This window comes from Mauremys reevesii, linkage group 7 (genome assembly GCF_016161935.1).
Source record: "Mauremys reevesii isolate NIE-2019 linkage group 7, ASM1616193v1, whole genome shotgun sequence".
NCBI classification, from domain to species: domain Eukaryota; kingdom Metazoa; phylum Chordata; order Testudines; family Geoemydidae; genus Mauremys; species Mauremys reevesii.
The window spans coordinates 14,754,672-14,776,519 of NC_052629.1; the positions used below are offsets into that span (position 1 = coordinate 14,754,672).

The 21,848-nt window shown below is 37.8% G+C and overlaps 2 protein-coding genes across 7 annotated transcripts in view; one reads left to right on the plus strand and one right to left on the minus strand.

Moving 5' to 3' along the window:
• The window catches only part of SLC18A2 (solute carrier family 18 member A2), a 52,715-nt gene extending 41,056 nt beyond the window's left edge, over positions 1 to 11,659 (plus strand). For 2 of the 6 annotated variants that reach the window (XM_039547035.1, XM_039547034.1), the window contains exons 11-16: positions 1,584 to 1,662; positions 2,139 to 2,190; positions 2,672 to 2,735; positions 3,670 to 3,789; positions 4,420 to 4,553; positions 9,590 to 11,659. In XM_039547035.1, coding sequence (XP_039402969.1) covers positions 1,584 to 1,662; positions 2,139 to 2,190; positions 2,672 to 2,735; positions 3,670 to 3,789; positions 4,420 to 4,553; positions 9,590 to 9,694 — 554 coding nt within the window. In that variant the 3' untranslated portion in view covers positions 9,695 to 11,659. The other 4 variants (XM_039547036.1, XM_039547037.1, XM_039547038.1 and 1 more) reach the window with 4 other exon arrangements.
• A 4,879-nt stretch (positions 11,660 to 16,538) lies between these two features.
• Positions 16,539 to 21,848, minus strand: part of PDZD8 (PDZ domain containing 8) — a 133,702-nt gene continuing 128,392 nt past the window's right edge. Inside the window, exons 4-5 of the mRNA XM_039547033.1 lie at positions 21,069 to 21,231; positions 16,539 to 18,840 (exon numbers count right to left, since the gene is read on the minus strand). Coding sequence (XP_039402967.1) covers positions 16,643 to 18,840; positions 21,069 to 21,231 — 2,361 coding nt within the window. The 3' untranslated portion in view covers positions 16,539 to 16,642. The remainder of the gene's footprint in view (positions 18,841 to 21,068; positions 21,232 to 21,848) is intronic.

The following is a 21,848-nucleotide window of genomic DNA, read 5'->3' on the forward strand; positions in this document are numbered from 1 at the left end:
GTCCTCCCTACTACAGTGCTTGGGACCCTGAATTGGGGACAATCACCTGCCCTACGGCCAACTGTCCTGTTCCACTGGGTCCCAGAGCCAGTTCCTACAGCACCTTTTTCTCTGACTCTTCTCCTGCCTTCTTCCACAAACAACCTTCCTCAGTGTCCTTTACCAGGAAAACATCAGTCCTTACAAGCATAGTACTATTTCTACCAGTTTTCTTCTCCTCCTGAGGGCAGGCTTCCTCTTCTCTCTCCCAATAGGCCTGGTTCTCAGTCACCTGCTCTCTGTCATGTGATGCAGGGGAAGAGAGCTGGAATCACCAGGTACACTTGAACCTCTTAAAAATCCTAGTTTACCCTCTAACACAGCGGTTCCCAAACTGTGGGTCAGGACCCCAAAGTGGGTCGTGACCCCATTTTAATGGGGTCGTCAGGACTGGCTCAGACTTGTTGGAGCCTGGGGCCAGGGCCAAAGCCAAAGCCAAAGCCCAAGAGCTTCAGCCCTGGGTGGTAGGGCTCAAGTTACAGGTCCCCTGCCTGGGGCTGAAGCCCTTGGGCTTCAGATTTGGCCCCCACGCCTGGGACGGTGGGCTCGGGCTTTGGCCCTGCCACCTGGGGCAGCTGGGCTCAGGCTTTGGTCCCCACTCCTGGGGTCACGTAATAATTTTTGTTGTCAGAAGGGGGTGGTGGTGCAATGAAGTTTGAGAAAGCCCTGGTCTAACAAATAGTGAGTGCAAATTCAAAATTCCACAGTCATAGTCTGTGGACTGCTCAAGCCTTTAGAAAAAGTCTTTGATCAAAAATAACATATCTTATAACGTAAGTTTGAGGGGGAGATAGGAGGCTGGTGTTATTACAGGGTCAGAGTTAAGGTTGGTTGGGTGACCTTAACTGCAAATTGCCTTAGATGACTCAGATGATTGATTTTGTTCTTAAGTTTAGCTTTAACTCTGAATATAGTAGCTCTATAAATTTTTTAAAAAACCAGTAGTGTTCTTTAAAAAAAATTTTTTTTTACCCTTAAGTTACTGAGATGCACTCTTAACTTTAATTCCTGCCTAACAAAGGACTAGGTTTCGGCAGGAGAGAGAGGTACCTGGACTCTGCCCCTTCAATGTGCCTCTTCCTGCCCACCTGCAGAAGGGGGTAATGTAGCAGCTCTGTAAAGATGGTAGTTCCATGCCTGGCAGAAGCAGCAGTAGGGCACATTGGTATAAGGAAGTTAGAGGGAGGCACCCCCTTGCACCCTTTTACCCCTTGCAGTGGCACACAGAATGGGCCATGATTTGGCCCAAAGTTTATTATATTTATTCTGAATATAATTTGTTGTCTCTTTCTCACACACATACAGAGATTCTTATAGCTGATACTGAAATACTCTTTTTGAAGGCGTCACAATGGTATTGCATTTGATGGATAATCTTGTTAGATTCCACAAAAGGGCTGGAACAAACCGGATATTTAATGCTTTGGTACAGGCTCCAGGATTCCATTAGATTGTTTTAATCACAATTGCTGTGTCTGAACTTATTAGTTTTTCACTTCACTGAAATCATTGTTGATAAAATGTTTTTTTTTCATATTTTCCAGGCGTCGCTTTCCTTCCAGCTAGTATCTCTTATCTTATTGGAACTAATATTTTTGGGGTACTTGCACACAAAATGGGAAGGTATGCTTAATTAAAAAACCACTATCCTTCAGCATATTCATATAGCATTTCCAATTTTTCCTCAGGCAATTACTTGATAATAGAAATCATTAAATTTTATTAGATATTATTAACCTGAAATTTCATTTAAATATATCATGTTACGTATTTGGTTACATAACCCTGCACTACTACACCTCTACCCTGATATAACGTGACACGATATAACACGAATTCAGATATAACGTGGTAAAGCAGTGCTCCGGGGGGGTGGGGTGGAGAGGGGGGGGGCTGCGCACGCCGGTGGATCAAAGCAAGTTCGATATAACGTGTTTTCACCTATAACATGGTAAGATTTTTTGGCTCCCGAGAACAGTGTTATATCAAGTAGAGGTGTACCTTAGAAATAGCATTGAAAAATTCCAGACCATCTCTAACAAAGCTGCATTTTTTTGAGATATAACAGATATTAAGAGATAACATTTCTCCTTTCATAGGTGGCTTTGTGCTCTACTTGGGATGATAATCGTGGGAATAAGCATTTTATGTGTGAGTAAAAATTGACATGTCATCAGAACGAACTACAAATTCAACTCAGCTCAAAAAAATTTATATATTAACTTTGAGTATGTATTTTGCTCATGAGATTTTACTGAAGTTTCTGCTTGTGATGCATTTTTAAACATCAGTTTGTTAATCAATCCTGAGTGCTTTCAACAAAAATTGCCTTCTAGAGAGTGATCATCATGTTGCAGGAGGTGACCAAAGAGTTGAAGAATACGAACCATAATTTCTTAGAGTTGTCGCCTAATCAACAGCTATTATAAGTTTAATTAAATGCAATAAGTATTTGTTATGACGCAATCATGCAAAACAATTACTTTTCATCTGTATTTCTGTACAAATTGCTCCATGCTGCCATACTAAACAGTTAAATCAATTGTTTTGAGTATTTATTTGCGAAAAAGACAATGATCCCATTAGCAAGATGTTATGGGTTATACTTAAATCTCTGAAATTTAATTTGCAGGTACCATTTGCCAAAAACATATACGGGCTCATAGCACCAAATTTTGGGGTCGGGTTTGCCATTGGTAAGTAAAATTACTTGTACGTACATATTTTGCTGCTTATTTAGAAAATTAACATTAGTACAGAATTACATAAAGGATTCTTTTTCTTGCCATTCTGAATGAGCAACACCCACGGTTACACTCTGAAACAAATTTGTCAGTAGATTAGCAATAGTTTTAAGGCCTACACTCAAGGCTGTTCAACCTAGACTTTCAGCAATTGGGCTAGATTCTGACCTCTATTACCTGGGAATAACTCTATTGACCTCAATGGATCTTTTAAGATGTCCCAGAATTCTAGCAATGCATTGTTAAAAAATAAAACAAAAACACAAAACCCCAGCAGTTTACTATTGCCTGACATTTACATAGAAGCAAACACACTTGACTTACTGCTGACCCAGCGTAAATCCCCTAGCATACACATGTGCCCTGTCGTCACAGTACACATGAATGTGTTTGCTTATAATGGGCCATGCAGTGAAACTTGAGTGGGATTTTTTTAATGATTACAGGGGACAGAGGTTGACAGATGGCTTAGTAATTTGATATTTAGCAGGTATTCTGAAGTGTCTGCAAACACAAAGGACTTTTAGTAAGTGTAGAAATTACAGTAATGTTTATAAACCACAAATATCATGCAGCTTTTTGATCTGATAACTCATGAGGCTTTTATACTCACAGTGAAAACAGCTCACAAATCATTCATGTGAAGTATAGCATAATAATAATGACAGACTTGAAACTAGTACAATCCTTTATGCTCATAGGCATAAGCAAAGATGTATAAGCCTAGACTGAATAGTTTTTCTATAGGAATATGTTATTAAAAGCTTCTTTAGATTAACAATTCTAGTTTCATTTACATCTTTTTAGATCATATGAAGTTGATATATTGAGAGAAAAATGAAAGCTGTTTCATGAAATATAATTTTCCTCCTATCATCATAATCAGGAATGGTGGATTCCTCAATGATGCCAATTATGGGCTACCTTGTAGATCTGCGTCATGTTTCAGTCTATGGCAGTGTGTATGCAATAGCTGATGTTGCCTTCTGCCTGGGGTTTGCATTAGGTAAGGGCTTAATTTTCTCCTGTTTGTAAAGCATCTAATAGACGTGAAAAGAGAAACTAAAAAAGGGCTTGGGGCAAATACCCAGAGCACTAAAGGCTCTATAGACTGCAAAATTGGTGTGATTCTGCTGCATTAGGTTGGTAAGGGAACAGAATGCTGGCAGCCTATATGGAGATTCCACACCTCCTATGTGTCGTGATGGGGAAAGGCAGGCGCCAGTCAAGGAAGTTAGGTCCCCAGTATGGGGGCATTATAGTACCCGAAGCTACAGCAGTGGTTTCTCCTTTGCCTGGCTGGAGAAGGAAAGGATTCCATTGTCTTCCCCTCAGTGCACTGTGCCATGGAACCTTGTGCCTAGCCTATTTACTTAGGTGTGGTGCAGAACAGTGTACAAGAGTTCTGATTCCATGCCCATTGAAACCAACATATGATCTCCAATTACTTCAGTGGACATAGGATTGGTACCCAACAGCATTTTGTGCTTAAACATGAATTTTAAATTCATACACTGTGTTTACTTTTCTTAAATGGATTTTTATATCATGGATTTTGTATTTAAAAATATTTTTGCCCTCAATGCTTATCATAAATATTTTGCAGTATTTAGAAAGAGCTTTTTATTTCCAAAAGGTCCCTCTGTTGGTGGTGCTATTGCAAAGGCAATTGGATTTCCATGGCTCATGACAATTATAGGGATTGTGGATATTCTTGTTGCTCCTCTATGTTTTTTCCTTCGAAGTCCACCTGCCAAGGAAGAAAAAATGGTAAGCAGAAAATGTTATTTTGCAGTAACACGAACAATGCCTTATTTATACTTCTCTAGCACTAATTATCCAGAAAACCAAAGGACCCAGGGATTTTCTGCCATCCCTCTTTGGAGTAGTAACTCCACTTTGTAACTGGAACTGTATTTCCTGAGACCTTCTACAGTGTTTTAGCACTCCCTCCTATTGTTTTTGCAATAAAACGAGCAATGCATGGTTTACTTGACTGAAAGCAGTAAGGGCCCAAAAGTTGTTCCCCAACAGTGTAATGGCTGGACTCAGTATGAAATGCTGCAGTGCCTCTGGTGTGGAAATCTCAAACTCAGATTTGCTCTATCTACTTTCCTCCTACCTCTGGAAAAGTGTTTTGCTGAGGTTCATCAAGTCCATGTTTATTATGGACTATTTCTTTGAGTCATTTCTACTGTACTCTTTGGGTATGTCTACACTGCAGTGAAAAACCCATGCCAGCTGACTCAGGCTCACGGGAATGTTTAATTATGGTGTTGACAGTCAAGCTTGGGCTGAAGCCTAGGCTCTAGGAACATGCCAGGTGGGAGTGTCCCAGATCTTGGGCTGCAGCTGGAGCCCACATTTCTACATAACAATTAAACAGCCCCTGACCTGAGCCCAAGTCAGCTGGCACAGGCCAGCTGAGTGTGTGTAATTGCAGTATACACATACCCTTAAAGATCCTTTACAAAGTATTTTGCTCCATCCCCATCTCCTCTTTATTCCTCCTTTTTGCAACCCCTCTTACAAGTTAATTGGTTCTCTTTTCCTGGCTGTAGCTGCAGGCCTTCTCTTGATTCTATTTTTGTTTCTTTTTTCTCACATCATCATATACCTTAATCTTATCATCTACATTATCTTCAGCCTTGTTTGCTTCCAAGCTAGCTTTGTGTAAGGCAGTTGTTGCTGGTTTCCCCCCGCCTTCTTGTGCCATGGCCTGCTTCTTGTTCACCTCATTCTTTCACTGCTCTCCTATTCCTCTTGCCATAGAATATCAGGGTTGGAAGGGACCTCAGGAAGTCATCTAGTCCAACCCTCTGCTCAAAGCAGGCCAATCCCCAACTAAATCATCCCAGCCAGGGCTTTGTCAAGCCTGACCTTAAAAACCTCTAAGGAGGGAGATTCCACCACCTCCCTAGCTAACCCATTCTAGTACTTCACCATCCTCCTAGTGAAAAAGTTTTTCCTAATATCCAACCTAAACCTCCCCCACTTCCACAGCTCTCCTCCCCTCCTTGAAATCTGCTGCTCCCTCTCCCTTCTCTCCAGAACTCCCTCTTCTACTGCCCCTTCCCATTATCTCCTTTCTCCAGTTACCTACATTCCTTCTGCAAGATCCTCTTACAACTGGAGCTGATGTACTGCTCTGCTCTGATGCCTCTTCCAGCTGTTTGGCAAGAGGCTGGGAAGATGTAGCTGCCTGGCTACCATAGGAGACATGATACAGCCCCATCATTAAGTTAAATACAGCCAGAACAATGTAGAATGACCACTATTCTGATTCCAGGACCCAGACAACCCTACAAATCCTGAACGATACTGGCTACAACATCTCTCCAAGCCCTATAGAACTGCAGGTCTAGCCCAATACTTCCTCCTAGGGGACCTGGGTCCTTCCCAAGTTGGAAGAATGCTGGCTCTCACCCAAGATGTACTCCTTAAGTAAGCCAAATGCAGTCACTTTTGCACTTAGGATAGCAAAAAGTAATTATGCATGGGCCTTTGTGTTCCAAGTGCAGTGACATCTCTCTGAAAGGTAAGAAGAGAACCTCCTGACGTGACTCTATCACACTTAGTACAGGCACATGCGGAACAGAAAATGGGATGAAATACTTGCAGAAAATCTGCCAACTGTGGATTCAGCATACATACAGTTGTACACAGATTCTGAAGGCAATTCCCCAGAGATTTCTGCGGACTACTCATCATGACCTTTTTAGACTGCAATGATCATTTTGCACAGTGATTAGAGGTAGGGATGGGGAGGAGAAATAACTAACTACTGTTGTTTGCCAGAGATACAAACTTAGGCAAACAAGCTCTATAGCTTTGTTTCAGTCTTTGCTATGTGCAGATGCTTGTTTCTTGGAAAAATCTGTTTGAAAGGCAGTAGAAGATTTGGTGAGAGGAAACATAAGAGGGACATTTCCTATCAAAAAGAGAGCCAGCCAAGAAGAGAAAATGTAGGCACTTCAAGAGCAAGAGAGCCTAGCTGCACCTATGGAAAAAATCTAAAACAAACACCTGGGGTTCCCAAAAAGTGGCCTGAGAAAGGAAGAATAAGCCAGAAGCCAGGAAAGTATGCCATTTGGAGAAAGAAGTATACTTGGTGAAAGTGATTCAGCTCAGAAAACAGCCAAAGCTTAATTGCTGGAGTGCATCTATGAGGATTGTAGTCACTAGGGTAGTTATAGAACATGGGGGCAATTGCCCATGTCAGTGATTTTAGGGTCATGGATTTAAACTTACTGAGGGTTCTTTTTTGTTTTTATAAAACATGCATTTTTCATCCCATAAAATGACATTCTTCATACAAGCCAGGATAGGTGATACATATTTTTAGTTCAGCTGCCACATTAAACTGATTAAACCACACTGAAGGAAAATGAAAACCGAATTCAAGCCTAACATGCACAAGCAGCACTTCCCTTCTCTCTGGTCCCTTTCCCCCTTTACGCTTCTCCACTGATCTATTTGGTAAAGCAGTAAGGAGCAGATTATGATGGATGAAAAATCCAAGACTGATGAAGATATATACAATGATACCATTTTTTCCCCACTGACATTCTGATATTTGAAGCACTCATGATGAAATGGAAAATGTAGCTTCATCATCATCATTAGTAAAACTACCCATCATTCACTATAACTTGTGGCATTCCACTAAAATTCAAAAGAATGGGGAGTGGGCATTTAGTTCTGCTTTTGTGAATGCATCATGACCCTGAGTACACATGTAAATAGCAGACTGACCTGTGAATGAACTATAACCAGCAACCTGCAAACCCACGAAAAAAACAGAACTATTTTTGGGAGCAAAGAAACATTCAGTATACATTTTAAAAAAAAATGTATTGTGTAATTTCTAACTAAACTGAAGGATCTTTTAACCTTGTATGTAGGCAAGAAATTCTTATAGCTATATTGCTCTAGTTTGATATACAAAGTCTTCCAAAATTCAGTTTAAAAAAAATCTCAGGGACAACAGCACAAACCAAAAAGATGATCCTTGACACTAATTTGAATTTAACTCTCTTGCAATATATTTAGGAATCTTTTGTATATAAACAGTTAGACAACTGCGCCTTTTTCTTCAGAAATTATATTACTCTCTTGTGAGTAAGTAGCTGTATTGAAACCATAGGTCATGTACAGCATCATTGATAGGACCATTTTGTTTTCCTGTGGCAAGAACAGTAGACGAGGGGAAAACACTGTTCATGCATGAGTGATCAAAGCCAGTTTCCATCTGCCTGTGCTGCAGGTGAGCTTGAAAGAAAAAAAAAAAAAGTGGCCGCCCACTGTGACGACAACAAGCTTAGTTTCAGCTGTCTTGTTAAGGGCAAAAGGCCAATTTTGGATTGGAGAAATTCTCACATAACTATTTATACTGATGCAAAAATACCCTTACCCTCAAAGGTCTTAAAGTCGTGTGTGCAGATTGCTATTTTGCAATTCTATGGAATGAAATCCTAACCCTATTGCAATCAAGGGGAGTTTTTTCACCGACGTCAGTGGGGCCCGGATTACACCTATGATGTGTAAGTTCTTCAATCAGACATTAATACAGCACCTCGTGAGGGGTCCAACCTTGATTGGGGCCTATAAGTGCTACCATAATTCAAATGATAACTGCATAGTTCACTATTCTCTAAGTAACTTGTTGCATGTCACTGATCTGGCACTGCTCTGCTTTCAATTTTGATTAAGAGGACAGAAAGGCGATTTCCTACCTTATTCACTTTGCATGATTAATAAAAAGCCATAATCAATAGAATATAATGATTTGTAGTTAGTGGCCTTCCATTGCAATAACTGGATTTTTATAGGTTAGCATTAAATACAAATAAACAGGCCACCAATCTCTGTTCTCACAGACAAAACCTGATATTACAGTTACAACTCACAGTGGCCCAACTTCAGCCAATAAAATGTACACTGGGATATTCCAGGAATTAATTTGGGCTACCAGTTTCATTGGTAACTAAAAGGTATGTCTACACTGCAATTAACCCCCGCTGGCTGGCCTGTGGCAGCTGACTCAGTGTAGACATTTGAGCTTGAGCCCAGCCTCTGGGTTCCTCCCCTCTTGCAGGGTCACGGAGCTTGGGTTCCTGCCTGAGCCCAATCGTCTGCATCACGATTTTACAGCCCGAGCCCCGTGGGCCTGTGTCACCTGACAGGTCAGCTGCAGTGCTTAACTGCAGTGTAGACATACCCTAAGAGCAGAATTTGGTCCACTCCATAAGAGTAGAATAGATGCTACAAGTTTGAATTGGTTTCTGAAACCAGAAAAAAAATGTTCTCTATGTGTAGGGGGTAACTGGTAACATTATGAACAGTAGTCATGGTGTGGATTATTCACATTGCTTTGATGTGTCAGAGGTGGAGGTGGTGGGGAAATTAAGTGACCCAGGATAGAACCATTCCTTAAAGCAATGCTATTCTGCTCTCTTGTGATTTAGATTAACAACAAAAACAACAAGGAGTCCTTGTGTCACTTTAGATAACTCACATTTCAAGTTAGTGACACAGGGTGAAATCTTGGCCTCACTGAAGTCCTATAGATAGAAGTTTTGCCATTAACTTCAATGGGGTCAGGCTTTTACCTATAATATCCTTTATGGGCTTGATCCTACTCTAGCTGAACTCAACAAAGGTTTTGCCACTGACTTTAATAAAGAAGAATCAGTCCCTAAAACAGTGGCTGAAGTTGTGTGGCTTTTTGTGAAAAACAGTCAGCTGCAGAGATCATTAAAATGTTTAGCAGATATGCTAATACCCCTGCTCTTTTTTTCTTTTAGGCAATACTCATGGATCATAACTGTCCCCTTAAAACAAAAATGTATACTCAGAACAACGTCCACTCATATCCAGTAGGTGATGAAGAATGTGAAAGTGATGAATAATATTAAAAGCCATATTGAGTATTTTGATGTACACAATGCAGTGTTTCCTGTGAAACATCTCATACAGAAATATGTTTTAGGTGTACTGTACTTTTAATGGTGAAATAGTAAAAAAAACCAAAGGTATATTATTTATTTCCCATGGTTATAACGCAGATTTCCAACTGCCTTATAAAGAGAAACTAGCTTTTATAGGGGGTTTGCATAGTGGTGAAAACTTTATTTTATGTATTTAATTTTATTAAATATTATACAGTATATTTTTGATTAACTGTGTAGTTAAATCTGTATAAACATTTGAATCCAAACTATAATTTTCTAAATCTTATTCATGGACAATGACATAAGATTTCGTCGTTTGGAATCATTAGTGGGTAATGAGTTCTTGACAGTAAAATGCTTCTATTAATTATTCCTCTGATTAAAAAAAATGTGAAGTTCAAAGAGTACACAACCTATCCAACTCTCAGCTCTATTAAATGTACTGTGCTCTTTGAAGCACATTCACAAGAGATAAAGTCTAGTTGCTCAGCTCAGGGTCATACAGTGCCATCAATTTTAGTTTCCTTGCAGAGCTCCCCAGATTATTTTAAAGGTGAGCTCTGCATAAAATTGATGACATACTGAGACCTTACGGTAAGAAAATAAAACTATTTTTAAAAACAAAAATTGTTTTCAGACATATCAGTGTATTGCTAAAAAAGTTAAAACGTGTTTCTGAAGGATGGGTACTGCTCTAACTCCAGTGACTCTCGCTGGCTCATCCACTAAAGGGTATTGTCACTAGCTTCAGAAGAAACTGTAGGTTTGCTCTCTCACACAGGAGATACTATGGTTTCCATCTGATGTATGAAGGAACGCTGGGCAAGTTTCAAGTCAGGAACTCACTTTAGATATATAGGGATGAATTGAAAGGCCAGTGTTTGTTGGCTATTAATCTAAAATAGCACTAGGCCAACTAAGGAAACAAAAGACAAGGGTCAAAATCTGTATGCATCCCTCCCCACCCTTTGGAGATTACAGTTGTATGAGAGTGAAATTGGGTTATAAAACTACAGCTGATGTAAATATAGATGTAGCTCCACTGAAATCAATTCAGCTATGCCAATTTAAACCAGCTGAGGATCTGGCCAAGGACATGTAAATATACAACAAAACCAAAGTTAAAACATTGCCATTACTTTTTTGCCCTGTAATGTAGTATTAGCTAATCAGACAGTCTTGGTGCTGAGAAAACTGGACAGAAGAGTATTTGATATCTCCTGCTAAAATTATTTATGTACAAGTGGGCTATTATACCTTCAAGAGAGTTAAAGCAGCATGAAGCTTTGACATTTACAATTTTTATATTCAGATCTTTTATTTTTGTCATCTCAACTTTATTTCAGGTACTACTTACACATTCATTTCAGGATTTTTATGATTAGTTAAGATCATTGCAGTACCACAGTATTTACATTTAACATCTTACTTGCAGGACTCAACTTTGGTAGCTTTGACTAAAAACTACTTTACACTGATTTGCCTACGTGCCTAGAGATTTTGTTTGTATGTTTCTTCTATTTGAAAATGAAGTCAAATTATAAATCTAGTCAAAATAATGGAAAAGTAACATAACTAGAGGTATTGATAATGAGCTATTTGATGAGACTAAATCTAATGCAATGAAAATACTGCATTAGACAATCTACTTATCTGAACTGAGAAAAATCAAACTTCTAAAGTAAACACTCAACAAAAAACTGAAGTATGTTTTTTAATCTAGTGTTGTTTACATGTAGTTTTTGTTTGTAAATTAAAATCTTTATGTGCCTTCTTTCATGTATCAGCAGATGTTTTATGTACTACAGCAGATACTCTATGTTTACATATGGTTTTGTAAAGTGTACATAGTATGGTCAGAAAGTATGGAAATGCTGTGAATCAAATCTCAAGTATTGCTTTGTTGATAATTATGCAGTAAGACTACATAAAATAAATAAATAAAAAGTAATCTAATATAAATTCATGATTTATTGCAACACAATACAGAAACTATTCTCACCATTTTCTATGCTGTTATGGTTTGCACACACCAAGAAGTGGAAAGAAGGTAATCAGAATTTATCAAAAGCAACATTCAACCCATACCGAGTCTATTTGATTTCTAACAGGCAGGTTAAACGTTTCCACACCAGGAGACAAGATGCCTGTGTATAACCTGCTAATGTAAAATGAGCTCCCAAGCAATCTGACAAATTATTTTTGATCCAAATTTTAATTTTTGTAAACTGTTCTAATAAATAATGCAGAAAGATGTAGAAGGGATTACAAGGCATATATGACACTGTTCACTCCTGAATGCCCATATGTAAGTAAATCAAAGATATGAGGCCACACCACAGCAGGAACTGACTCCTTACAAAGTATGAAGGATCACAGCAAAGTCTTTGACAGAGTCTGAAAACTGACTTATGCTAGTAACTAATTTTGCATGTGGCTGTCTTTTATTATATTTTATTGATGCAACAGGGTTGACAGCATTTCTGTAGTTTCCGACACACTTAAAATACAAGAAAATGATTCCTTCTATGCCCCACAAAGTATTTGGAGGACAAACATTTTTAATACAACAGAGACTGAGATTTGGCAAGTCTGTCAACAGTTCCTTCAGTCCACCGCATTGGTTGCAACACCAACTATATGTAAACTGCCATGCAGAGCAATATCCTTTCTACGGAGTTTTCTTTAATAGAAGCAGTTTGTATTTTCAAGATTAGCATTTTTTTAAAAATAGCTTCAACTGTGAGATTTAACAGTGAATCTAGTTGCATGACTAGGTAATGGTAGATATGAAATTCATGTTTTGACCAGTGAAATGAGTGAGAAATGTGGTCTGCAAATTATGACTGTGTTCATTTGGGATTTGGATTTTGCAATGTGTAATGGGGCAGTAAAATAGATTATTAGCATTTGTCATGGCCTTGAAATTTGTTTCCAAACAATTCTCTGCCTTAAAATGTTTATATCATACAAATTTGTCGATCAATTTAAAAAAAATCAAACTTCAGCCCAAGGAAAGAAGTAAGTCTTTTACTTTGTTTTTGTGAGCATTTCTGGTTGATATCAATTGTTCAGTTGAATTTATTTCCCTGAAGCTGGATCTATAATACTGACATTTAAATTTTAATTAGCATACAGTATATTCATCTGGATGAAGTGCAATCACCAATTGCATTAATCAGTGTATTGTTTAAGTTCATATTTAGATAACATAAGTTGTTATATTTAAAAGAGTATAAGTTGAAAAAGGTAGAATGTCCTGTTCACTGGATTTATTTTTGCATTTTTCTTGATCAATTAAGAATTTTAAAAAAAGAATGAAAATTAAGGGAGACATTCACATTGCTATACAAATCCCAAGTAAATGAGCTTTGTGTGAGAGACCCATGAGGAGAGATTCAGTGGGTCAGCTCAGTCCTCTTCAAATGAGGAGCAGAGTGCAGAACAAGCAGACTATGGCTCTGTGTATCCCCTCATTGTGGGGTTTCTAGTCAGTGTATCCAAACATATCATAGCTGTGCCCTATCACTGCGCCCCCAACCCACCCATATCCCATGGGGACAATGAAACCCTCTGTATGGCCTCTCTCTCTCTCCCTCCCCCCTCCCAACCCATACACTAGAACCATGCAAATTCTGGGTTCTGTTCTTTGGGTCTTCTGTGGCCTTGGTGGAACAGGTGGATTTTAATCTAAAATCAGTATTACCAACCCAATGGTACCTCATGGCTGTAATTATATTTACCTTTAACCACATGGGAAACTTTGAAAAACATTCTGTTTAGGAATAATTCTGCTGCTGTCATTTAGTGTATTTTTCTATCCCTATTTCCCCTAAAAATATTTGCTGCTTAGTAGCTTATGTGCTGTGCTGCTCCTCCTCCTCCTCCTCCTCCTGTAGTTCTAAATGTCTATTTATGACAAAGTACACATTTCAGGAGAATACAGATGAGGAATTAGCAGGCGGAACAAATAAAGTGAGTTAGTAAACGGCAAGAATTCTATTTAAAAAAATGTTACAGGGAATAAAAAAAATAAAGCACAAGGAAGAAAAAATATAGGATAGATCAGAATTACTCTTAGAGTGAGTCAGATTGTTCCCTGGACAGAGTCATTACCATCATTAGACGTAGTAGTATTTGTACAGTGCCCAGAAGTCTTAATCAAGGATGAGTCCTGCTATTCTAGGCATGCTGCAAACATTGATAGAGTTACACCATGTATTTATTTGGCCCCATGTTTTTGAAAAACTTCCATATTTTTTAAATTGTGCTGAGTGTAATTAAAATGCATATACTAAATACAGAGAATGCATTAAAGGCTTATATAGCAATCAGTCATTTTACTTTTCTATAAACATGTATTCTCCCCCACCCCCAAAAGGTACTGTGCTTTCTAAATTATCATACCTTAAAGAATAATATTTTTAAAACATTGCATTGCAGTAGTTTAACAGTGCAAAGAAGTAACTGATAATTTAGCAAAACTATTTTATTAAAGCTTGTTCTCATGATAAAATCATAGCCAACAAAATCATATCAGGCAGAGTTTCTGTAAATATTTGTAGCTGCCACCTAGCTACACATCACTAAATCAAATATATTCTCATTTTCTGTAGTATTCTTTATTTTCAGCTATTTACAGGAAAGCAAAGATTACATTAGGAATGTAGTATTACAGCTTTTCCTCAAGAGTCAGTGTTTATTGTAATTAATGCCAGATAAGATTTTTATGTTTTCCTTATCACTCAAATACAACTAGCGCCCCTCCCCATTCAACATATTTTAAAATATTGCACTACATTTTTTATGTTTTACAATCATCATTAGCAGTGTTTTATGAAGAAAATTATATCCAGCTTTTCATATCCATTGTATTACACAATTATATAATTTAAAACCTTGAATGTGCTTTTGTGAAAAAACAAAATTTATGTTATTTCTGCAGCTACTTCATGCCTGGTGGAGTTTAATGATTTATTTGGATATATTTGAAAGCTCTTATGGTAATCCATAATGAGTTAACACTGATGGAGATTTAGTCCAGATTACCACCAATGGTGAGCTACTCAAAAATAAAGTGTGAAAGACAATCTGCATTTCAATCAAGTAAAAGGGTTAAACAACTATTTTAGTCATTAAAAGGATTTTATTTTGTGAGACTGTTTGCTGAAGCAGAATTTTAAAAAGTGTAATACATGCCTATTTGAGCATGGATAGTGTTTTCCACACATCAGCTAAATAATCATCAGGTGCCCCAAAACTTCACCAAAAAAGGGTGTTGCATGAGTGCAAATAATTGATTTTACTTAAAGGTACAAATAGGTTTTTCCTGCTAAAACTATTGTTTTTTGTTTTTGTCCATCACAAAATAAATTGAGAGGCAAATTGAACAGAATACTATGTTAGTGGCTGCCTGCCAATTAAAATCATTTAATAAAAAAAACCAAAAAACAATTTAACTGTATTAGCTTCACTGTTGTTTGCACAAAGGCCTATTTGCTACGATCCATGATACAATACAGTACCTAAAATAAAGATGAAAACAATATATGGTCTATCTACATATACAAGATGAAACCTCAAGACACATTTATAATAAGTCTATAGGAATATCATACTTAGCCAGATGATGCTAGGATCCAAAACTTACACACAGCACAAGACCAGATGGTTCTTTTCAAAAAGCGCTGGCCAAAATTCCTCCTCACCTCTACTGGACTTATTTGTTTTGATCAAATGCAAAGATGTTACACTTTGCTGAATAAGGTGGTCTTTTTGCTCAAACCGTTTCTTCTGGTTGAGTGGCTGAATGCAGTTCTGTAATGCATGGTGACACCAGAAGTGTTGAGACACATAGCATATAGTGAGTCTGTTTAAATATGAAATTTATTTTACACTTAATCTGTGGGTGCAAAATAAATCTTAAACATCCTTGCATGCCTTTGCAAGGAGAGTGGTAACGCTAATTCTAAAAATCCACATTTTAGAACTGCAATTTTTCTTTAATAGGGTTAAAATGTTACATTTAAAAATCTGATTATATTCTATAAGGCTGCCAGCTATTTCTATCTTAATAAAAATAATATTGCTACTTTTGCTGGAATAGTCCAATAAAATTACTAAACAGTATTGGTACATAATTATGTATTATATTCAAACAGGGTTTAATATCCCAAAGGTCTAAGGAGGAAATATTTTGTTTGGTACAGCATTACTAGATTTCAGATTAGCCACAACTTTTGAAAAGTTACCCGCGTTTAACAGAAGTATAGAAAGCAAGCAACATGATATGCAATAATACTTTTACTGGACAGTTGTTATAACAGACAAAATAAAAGCCACAGTGTTTTCATGATACATTTGGAAAAAATATACAACTATTTAGAAGACATAAATCAATGCAACATGATCAAAATTTCAAAACCTGGTCCCTCAATGACTGCTGTGTTGTCATCAGTTTAGGCATGCAGCAAGCTCACAATGTTTTCATCATATAATGGAAATCAAACATTTCAAAAATCCTGTTCAAAAATTTCCTGTTCAAATCACTAATTCAAAAACAAAAAAGGTCAATAATACACGAAGGACACCACATATACATTAACATGAAATGTTAGCTCACATAATTAGAAAAAAGTTAAAAATAAATTATTAAAAATAAACTCCCAGTATAAACCCAAAAATGTAGTTTTAACACAATTTGAACCAGCCTGTTTAACAAAATGGTGGTAGTGTAGCTGGAAAAATAGCTCTACTAACCTTACTCTTACACAGGCAAATAACTGTGGTGAAGCAGGTCATGTACATTGTACCAGTGTTTAATTAAATTTTGACTTATCTGATTTTTTTTATTAAGTGCAAAGTATTCTTTTCAATCCATTCTTCCGAAAGCCAAATATGCAACTATCAGTCTACTGAACGAGGAGTGTCAAGCGGTGGTTCTGATATGCTGTTGAATGTTGGAGCCTCTGTCACACTGACATCTTCATGATCCAGTTCTTCTGTAGTGCTAGTGTCTTCTGCATATTTAGTCACTTTTCTGGATTGCTGGTCTAAAGGTGCATTTTCCAAAGATTCTATATCCTCAATGCCTGCTCTGTAGTGGATCATAAGCAGTGTAAGGGCTTGCAGTCTTTCACCTGATTTAGCCAATGCAGCAGAAATTAGTGCTTTTTTCCTTGCATCACCTGTCTCTTTTTCTTCTCGAATGAGTGAATTATTATTTTCCAATTCTTGGTCTATTTCATTCTGCAGTTTATCCAACATGAACTCTAATTTCTGGAACCTTTCCTCTGTAGGCAAGCTTTTATAGAGATCGCGGCCAATTTCTTTTACTGCAACGAAGACATTGTCATCTAGTCCTCCCTCCTTTTTTGCTAACTTTATCCCTGTGCTTGCTGCACGTTTTGAGGGACTATTTGGACTGCAAATTTCAGTGTCACTGCTTTCATTATCTGAAGTGTTTGGAGTGTGCTTTGGTGAAGGTTCTACGATGTCCATCCCTGGCTCAACAAAGCGAGCTTTAGGGACTTGACGAAGATTTAACAAACGGGTACTTGTGTTGATGATATGTCTTGTTAAACCTGTGGTTTTGTTCACAGATTTAGATTCTGAATCAACACGAGAGGATACAGCTTGAGGAGCTTCCTGTCCGTCCATCCTACAACTTCCCATAATTCGGTCAAGTCTCCTTTCAGCTCCTACACAAAATGGGGTTTCAGCTAGACATTTTTCTTGACATTTTTTATGACAAACATAAGCACAGAGCATGCACTGGGAAGCTGCTTTAGTCCAAACCTTCTTTTTGCAGTAGTCACACCAGGTTGGGTTCTGGAACTGAGTATCTTGAAAATTATGCTTGTTTTCCGTAAAAATCATTTGTCCCAGATAAGGATCCTCTTTCTGAAGTGCATGAACTTCTTCTACCAAATTATATTCCTTTTCTTTCTCCAGCAGAAAACTTGAGTCTTCTGGTTCCCCTTCTTTTAGATATTTAAAGTGTAAAGTTATATCGCCATAGCAAAACTTTTCATTGAATCCCTTATGCACTGTCAAACTGCGCAAAGCAGTTCTAGTGACTGCTGCTTTAGGTGCAGGAGCGTTTAATCTAAGCGTTCTAAGGTATTCCATGGATGATGTAGCTATACAATCTAAAGCAATTTCTTCAAGTTTTATACTTATGTGTCCTAAACAGATAAGACCACCCATTTTGAAAGGGTCTCTGCACCAAAGTGCAACATTAAGGTACTTATGGTATCCTTCCACTTCAAATATACAGGAGGATGCCCTTATCCTTGCCCATCGTCCTTGTCGATTGCGATAAGGAATTTCTGGTGATTCCCATGTATGTTGGTCATCTCCACTTTCCTTAGAACTACGTGAATTTTCTGAAATTGTATCTTTTACTATTTCTGGTTTTGTTACTGTTGGTTTTGATATCACTGGGTCTTCCACTTGATCATTATTTTTTGTTACCTTTTCTGTGCATTTATCTCCATTGTTTGCAGGTGGAGGAGGCCTCTCTGGTTTTTCAGAAGATATGTCTCCTGTTTCTAACAGATTTTGAGTTTCACTAGAAGGTAAAGTAAGTTTAATTTGTGGCCTAGGTGGTACAGGAGGTTTAGTACTGCTCCCCTGAGGTGGTCTAACTGATTGTTGTGATGTGTCCTGACCCTCGGAACTTTTGGGCACTACCAGTTTGACTCCATCTTTTGGTTGTGTTTTTGAAGTCTGATAATTTCCTAAATGTAGCTTGCGATTTAGAATTGGAGATATTGTTCCAAGTGGTTTAGTAGCAAACGTTACTACAGAACGTTTGGGACTCTGAGTTGTTGGCATCTCTTCTTTGAGCTCAGGTGACTTTATATCACAAGCTAAATCTTCAAATTCTGAATCCAGTTCTTTGTTATCAGCATCTGCTGAAACACAAGTTTGTTCCTCTTCTGGGTGTGCCAGAAAAGCAGGGTCTTCTAACTGTCCAAAACCATCCTGGAGTGCTGCACCATGCTGATTATAACCAACGGGCCTTTCATAGAACACTAAAACTCGGTCACCAGCCTGCTTGATAAGCTTTAGCACTTGAACAGTTGATGTGATTTTAACTCCTATAAAAAGAAAAAAATTTTTAGCAAACTTGAAAGCAAAAAATAACATCAGTGTCCAAAATCAGTACACAAATTCATTCAAATCTGTAATATTTAGTAATATTGTTATTAATAAAGGGGAACAATCAAGCTATTACGATAAAAAGATCCCAACTGGAAGGTAATAATAGTAGGATTCTTTTCATTATTCTTACCGAAGTAGAACAGTATTGGTGTGCGGGAAAAAGAATAATTGATAAACAGTTTACTATGAAACTAAAAATGAATTGGTGCCTATTGGGGATTTTCAGTAGTATTTAGCACCCAGACACTAGAAGGATGGGTACCTGCCTTAGAAATATGCATAGCTAAAATAATAAAAGGTAGTGTTAGGATAACAAACAAATCAGCACCAGTACATTAACAACAGTATGTAAGCACAATGGCCAAGAATCTCCGTTGGGCTCAATGGTGGGAGGAGGTGAAGACGGCTCTAAGCAACCTATTTTCCTGATCCTGACCCCCAGGCATAGCCTAGACTGATAGCTAAGCATCGCTCCAAGGCCCTGATTCAGCCAGGTAGAATTGTACTTAAGGATGTGCTTAATTTAAGTATATAAATAGTCCCATTGAAGTCAGTGAAGTCCAGGGGTGATGTAAGGCAGGCTACACCAGCTTCATGCCAGGCAAGAATTCTGTTGGGGCATTCTTCAGCTGCCTGTCTGAGCCAGCTTGAAATCCCTTTTAGACTTCTAGAGCAATGCAATGAGAATTTAGGCAGGGCCCAGGATCTGGCCCATTGTGTTGTTTAGTTGAACACTATAATGTAAATCAGTTTATTGTTAGAGTTCCATGGGGTCATCAACAGAAGTGGACTCTGTGGTCTGAATCACTGGATCTCTTTCCTGCACTTGAGTACACGGGCATTGGATTCAGGATTTGGCCCTGTTTGAAACCCGAGCATGCCCTACTGCTGAAGCATGGAATCGTGTTACTGGTGACCTGAAATGCTTTAAATAATTGTCTGACTTATTCTGTGTGTCTCAGGGAAAGAGTAAATGGTGACTGATGTTCTGGCTCCGTGATCAAGGCCTTGTCCTGCTTGCCATAGCAATCTGAACAATTCAGCATATTATTTTACCGTAACTGGATAGTTCATTTTCACTTCAATTAGACTTGATATTTACACATCTATTTAGAGATAACTAACAGCTGTATCATCTTAATTTTCATACTGGTAATTATGAAGATAATAAATATGCAAAATAAATGGACTGTTTTCAGATTTTCAATCAACTGCTAACAAAAACAGCATCTAGTAAACTATTTTAAAAAGAAATAGAGAGGTTACTAGAATCAGTGGTTGACCACGGTTTAATACCACAGTAGTGTCTGTTGGACAAAGAGCAGCTATACAGTCCATTTAGATATGGTCCATATAGTGTCAAAGTCTTCCTGTAAAGAGGGTTGAATTCCATTTTTAACTATGGTCTGTGAGCCCAGGTGTCATTTTAGGACAACGTACTACCCTCAATCCACGCCAGGATTCCCAATGATGTCAAGGGAGGTTTGCACAAAGATCAAGGATAGATCATGGCTTTTACGCAGCAACTACACTTTCAATTAACATTAGGTACCCAGATTTGCAAATTTTGGCTAAAGTTAGACTCTTAAGTAATATTTCAGCTTCTAAATAAAAGTGGGCAGAGGGTCAGACACGATGAGAACCTACAGCTCCCAATATAAAAAAGGTACTTTCATACTCAACACATCTCCTTGGGTCACATTTGAGTTGTATGTGATTATTTTACGGTCAGAAATAACTTCACACTCGTGTTAGCACTTCAGAGCCAATACTGGGTTTGCAGGCCTGGGAGACAGAAATTCTCTATTTTGCCTTTTAAGTAAGCAGATGTTATACTAAAACATTAAAAGACCATGAACAGAGAACCCCACAATGCTGTTTTTAGAGCTGTGAAGAGTACAACTACACTTTAAATGTTTCTTCAGCAGTTGTTTGGATTTACATCAGGTATAGAATAAATGTTTTAATATGCAAGTAAATGGGTCACAGTTAAATTATACACCTTAGGTGGCCACAAATACACAAAAGCTAATGTAACAATAGGAGACTGTTTTTTGTTGTTGTTGCTGTTTTAAACAACATTTTACTTGAATAAAATTGATTACTGCTCTTTTGTGATGACAAACTACTGTTCTTTTTAAAAACAAATGACGTGATTGCGTACCTCCAATCGCGATAAGTCTATCTCCTCGTTGAAGATCAGCAGCTGCAGCAGGTGAGTTTGGTGTAACAGTTTCAACAACAACATGTCCTCCATCCTCTTCCTTAGACGGCACTAGACGGAGAGTGAGTCCAACACTTTGTAAATTCCCTTTAATTAGTTCTGCCTGGAAAGAAGAGACATAACGTTTACTGGAGTACAGTGGCTAACTGACAATGTTTCAATGGTTAGTTCCAATCAATCATATATTTATGGAATAAAAATAATTATAAAAATAGGCATTATGAAACAATATAAAGCAATTTTTTTGACTGCACAGGGATCCACTTGACTTCAACAGGCACTGGATCAGGTCCTATATTCACCATTTACTAAGTCAGTTAACAGTTGGGGCGGGAAGAAATAAAACCTCACCAATTCTCAAGACTATATGCAACTTCTACATTGAAAGGTAGTGTAAGAAATTCCCATGTATACATATTGTACATACTTTAAAATATTGTACATACACACACACGTCAGATCCTCAACAACAGCTGAACTGTACAAATGCAATTCAGGAGGGAAATGGAGCTTAAAGATCACCTTTGCAATGCTCTGATCCAGCTGAAGCTGCGTTTAGGCTGCTCCCCTTTACTTATTCCTTTATATTTTTAGTATGGCTTCAAGGTTTTGGTAACAGAGCATCAAAACCACTCACTTTAAGGATGCTACTTTGTATGTAACACATAATATTTGAACCATTTGGCTATCTACTGTACTTCTGCCAAAGTGCTTTTCTAT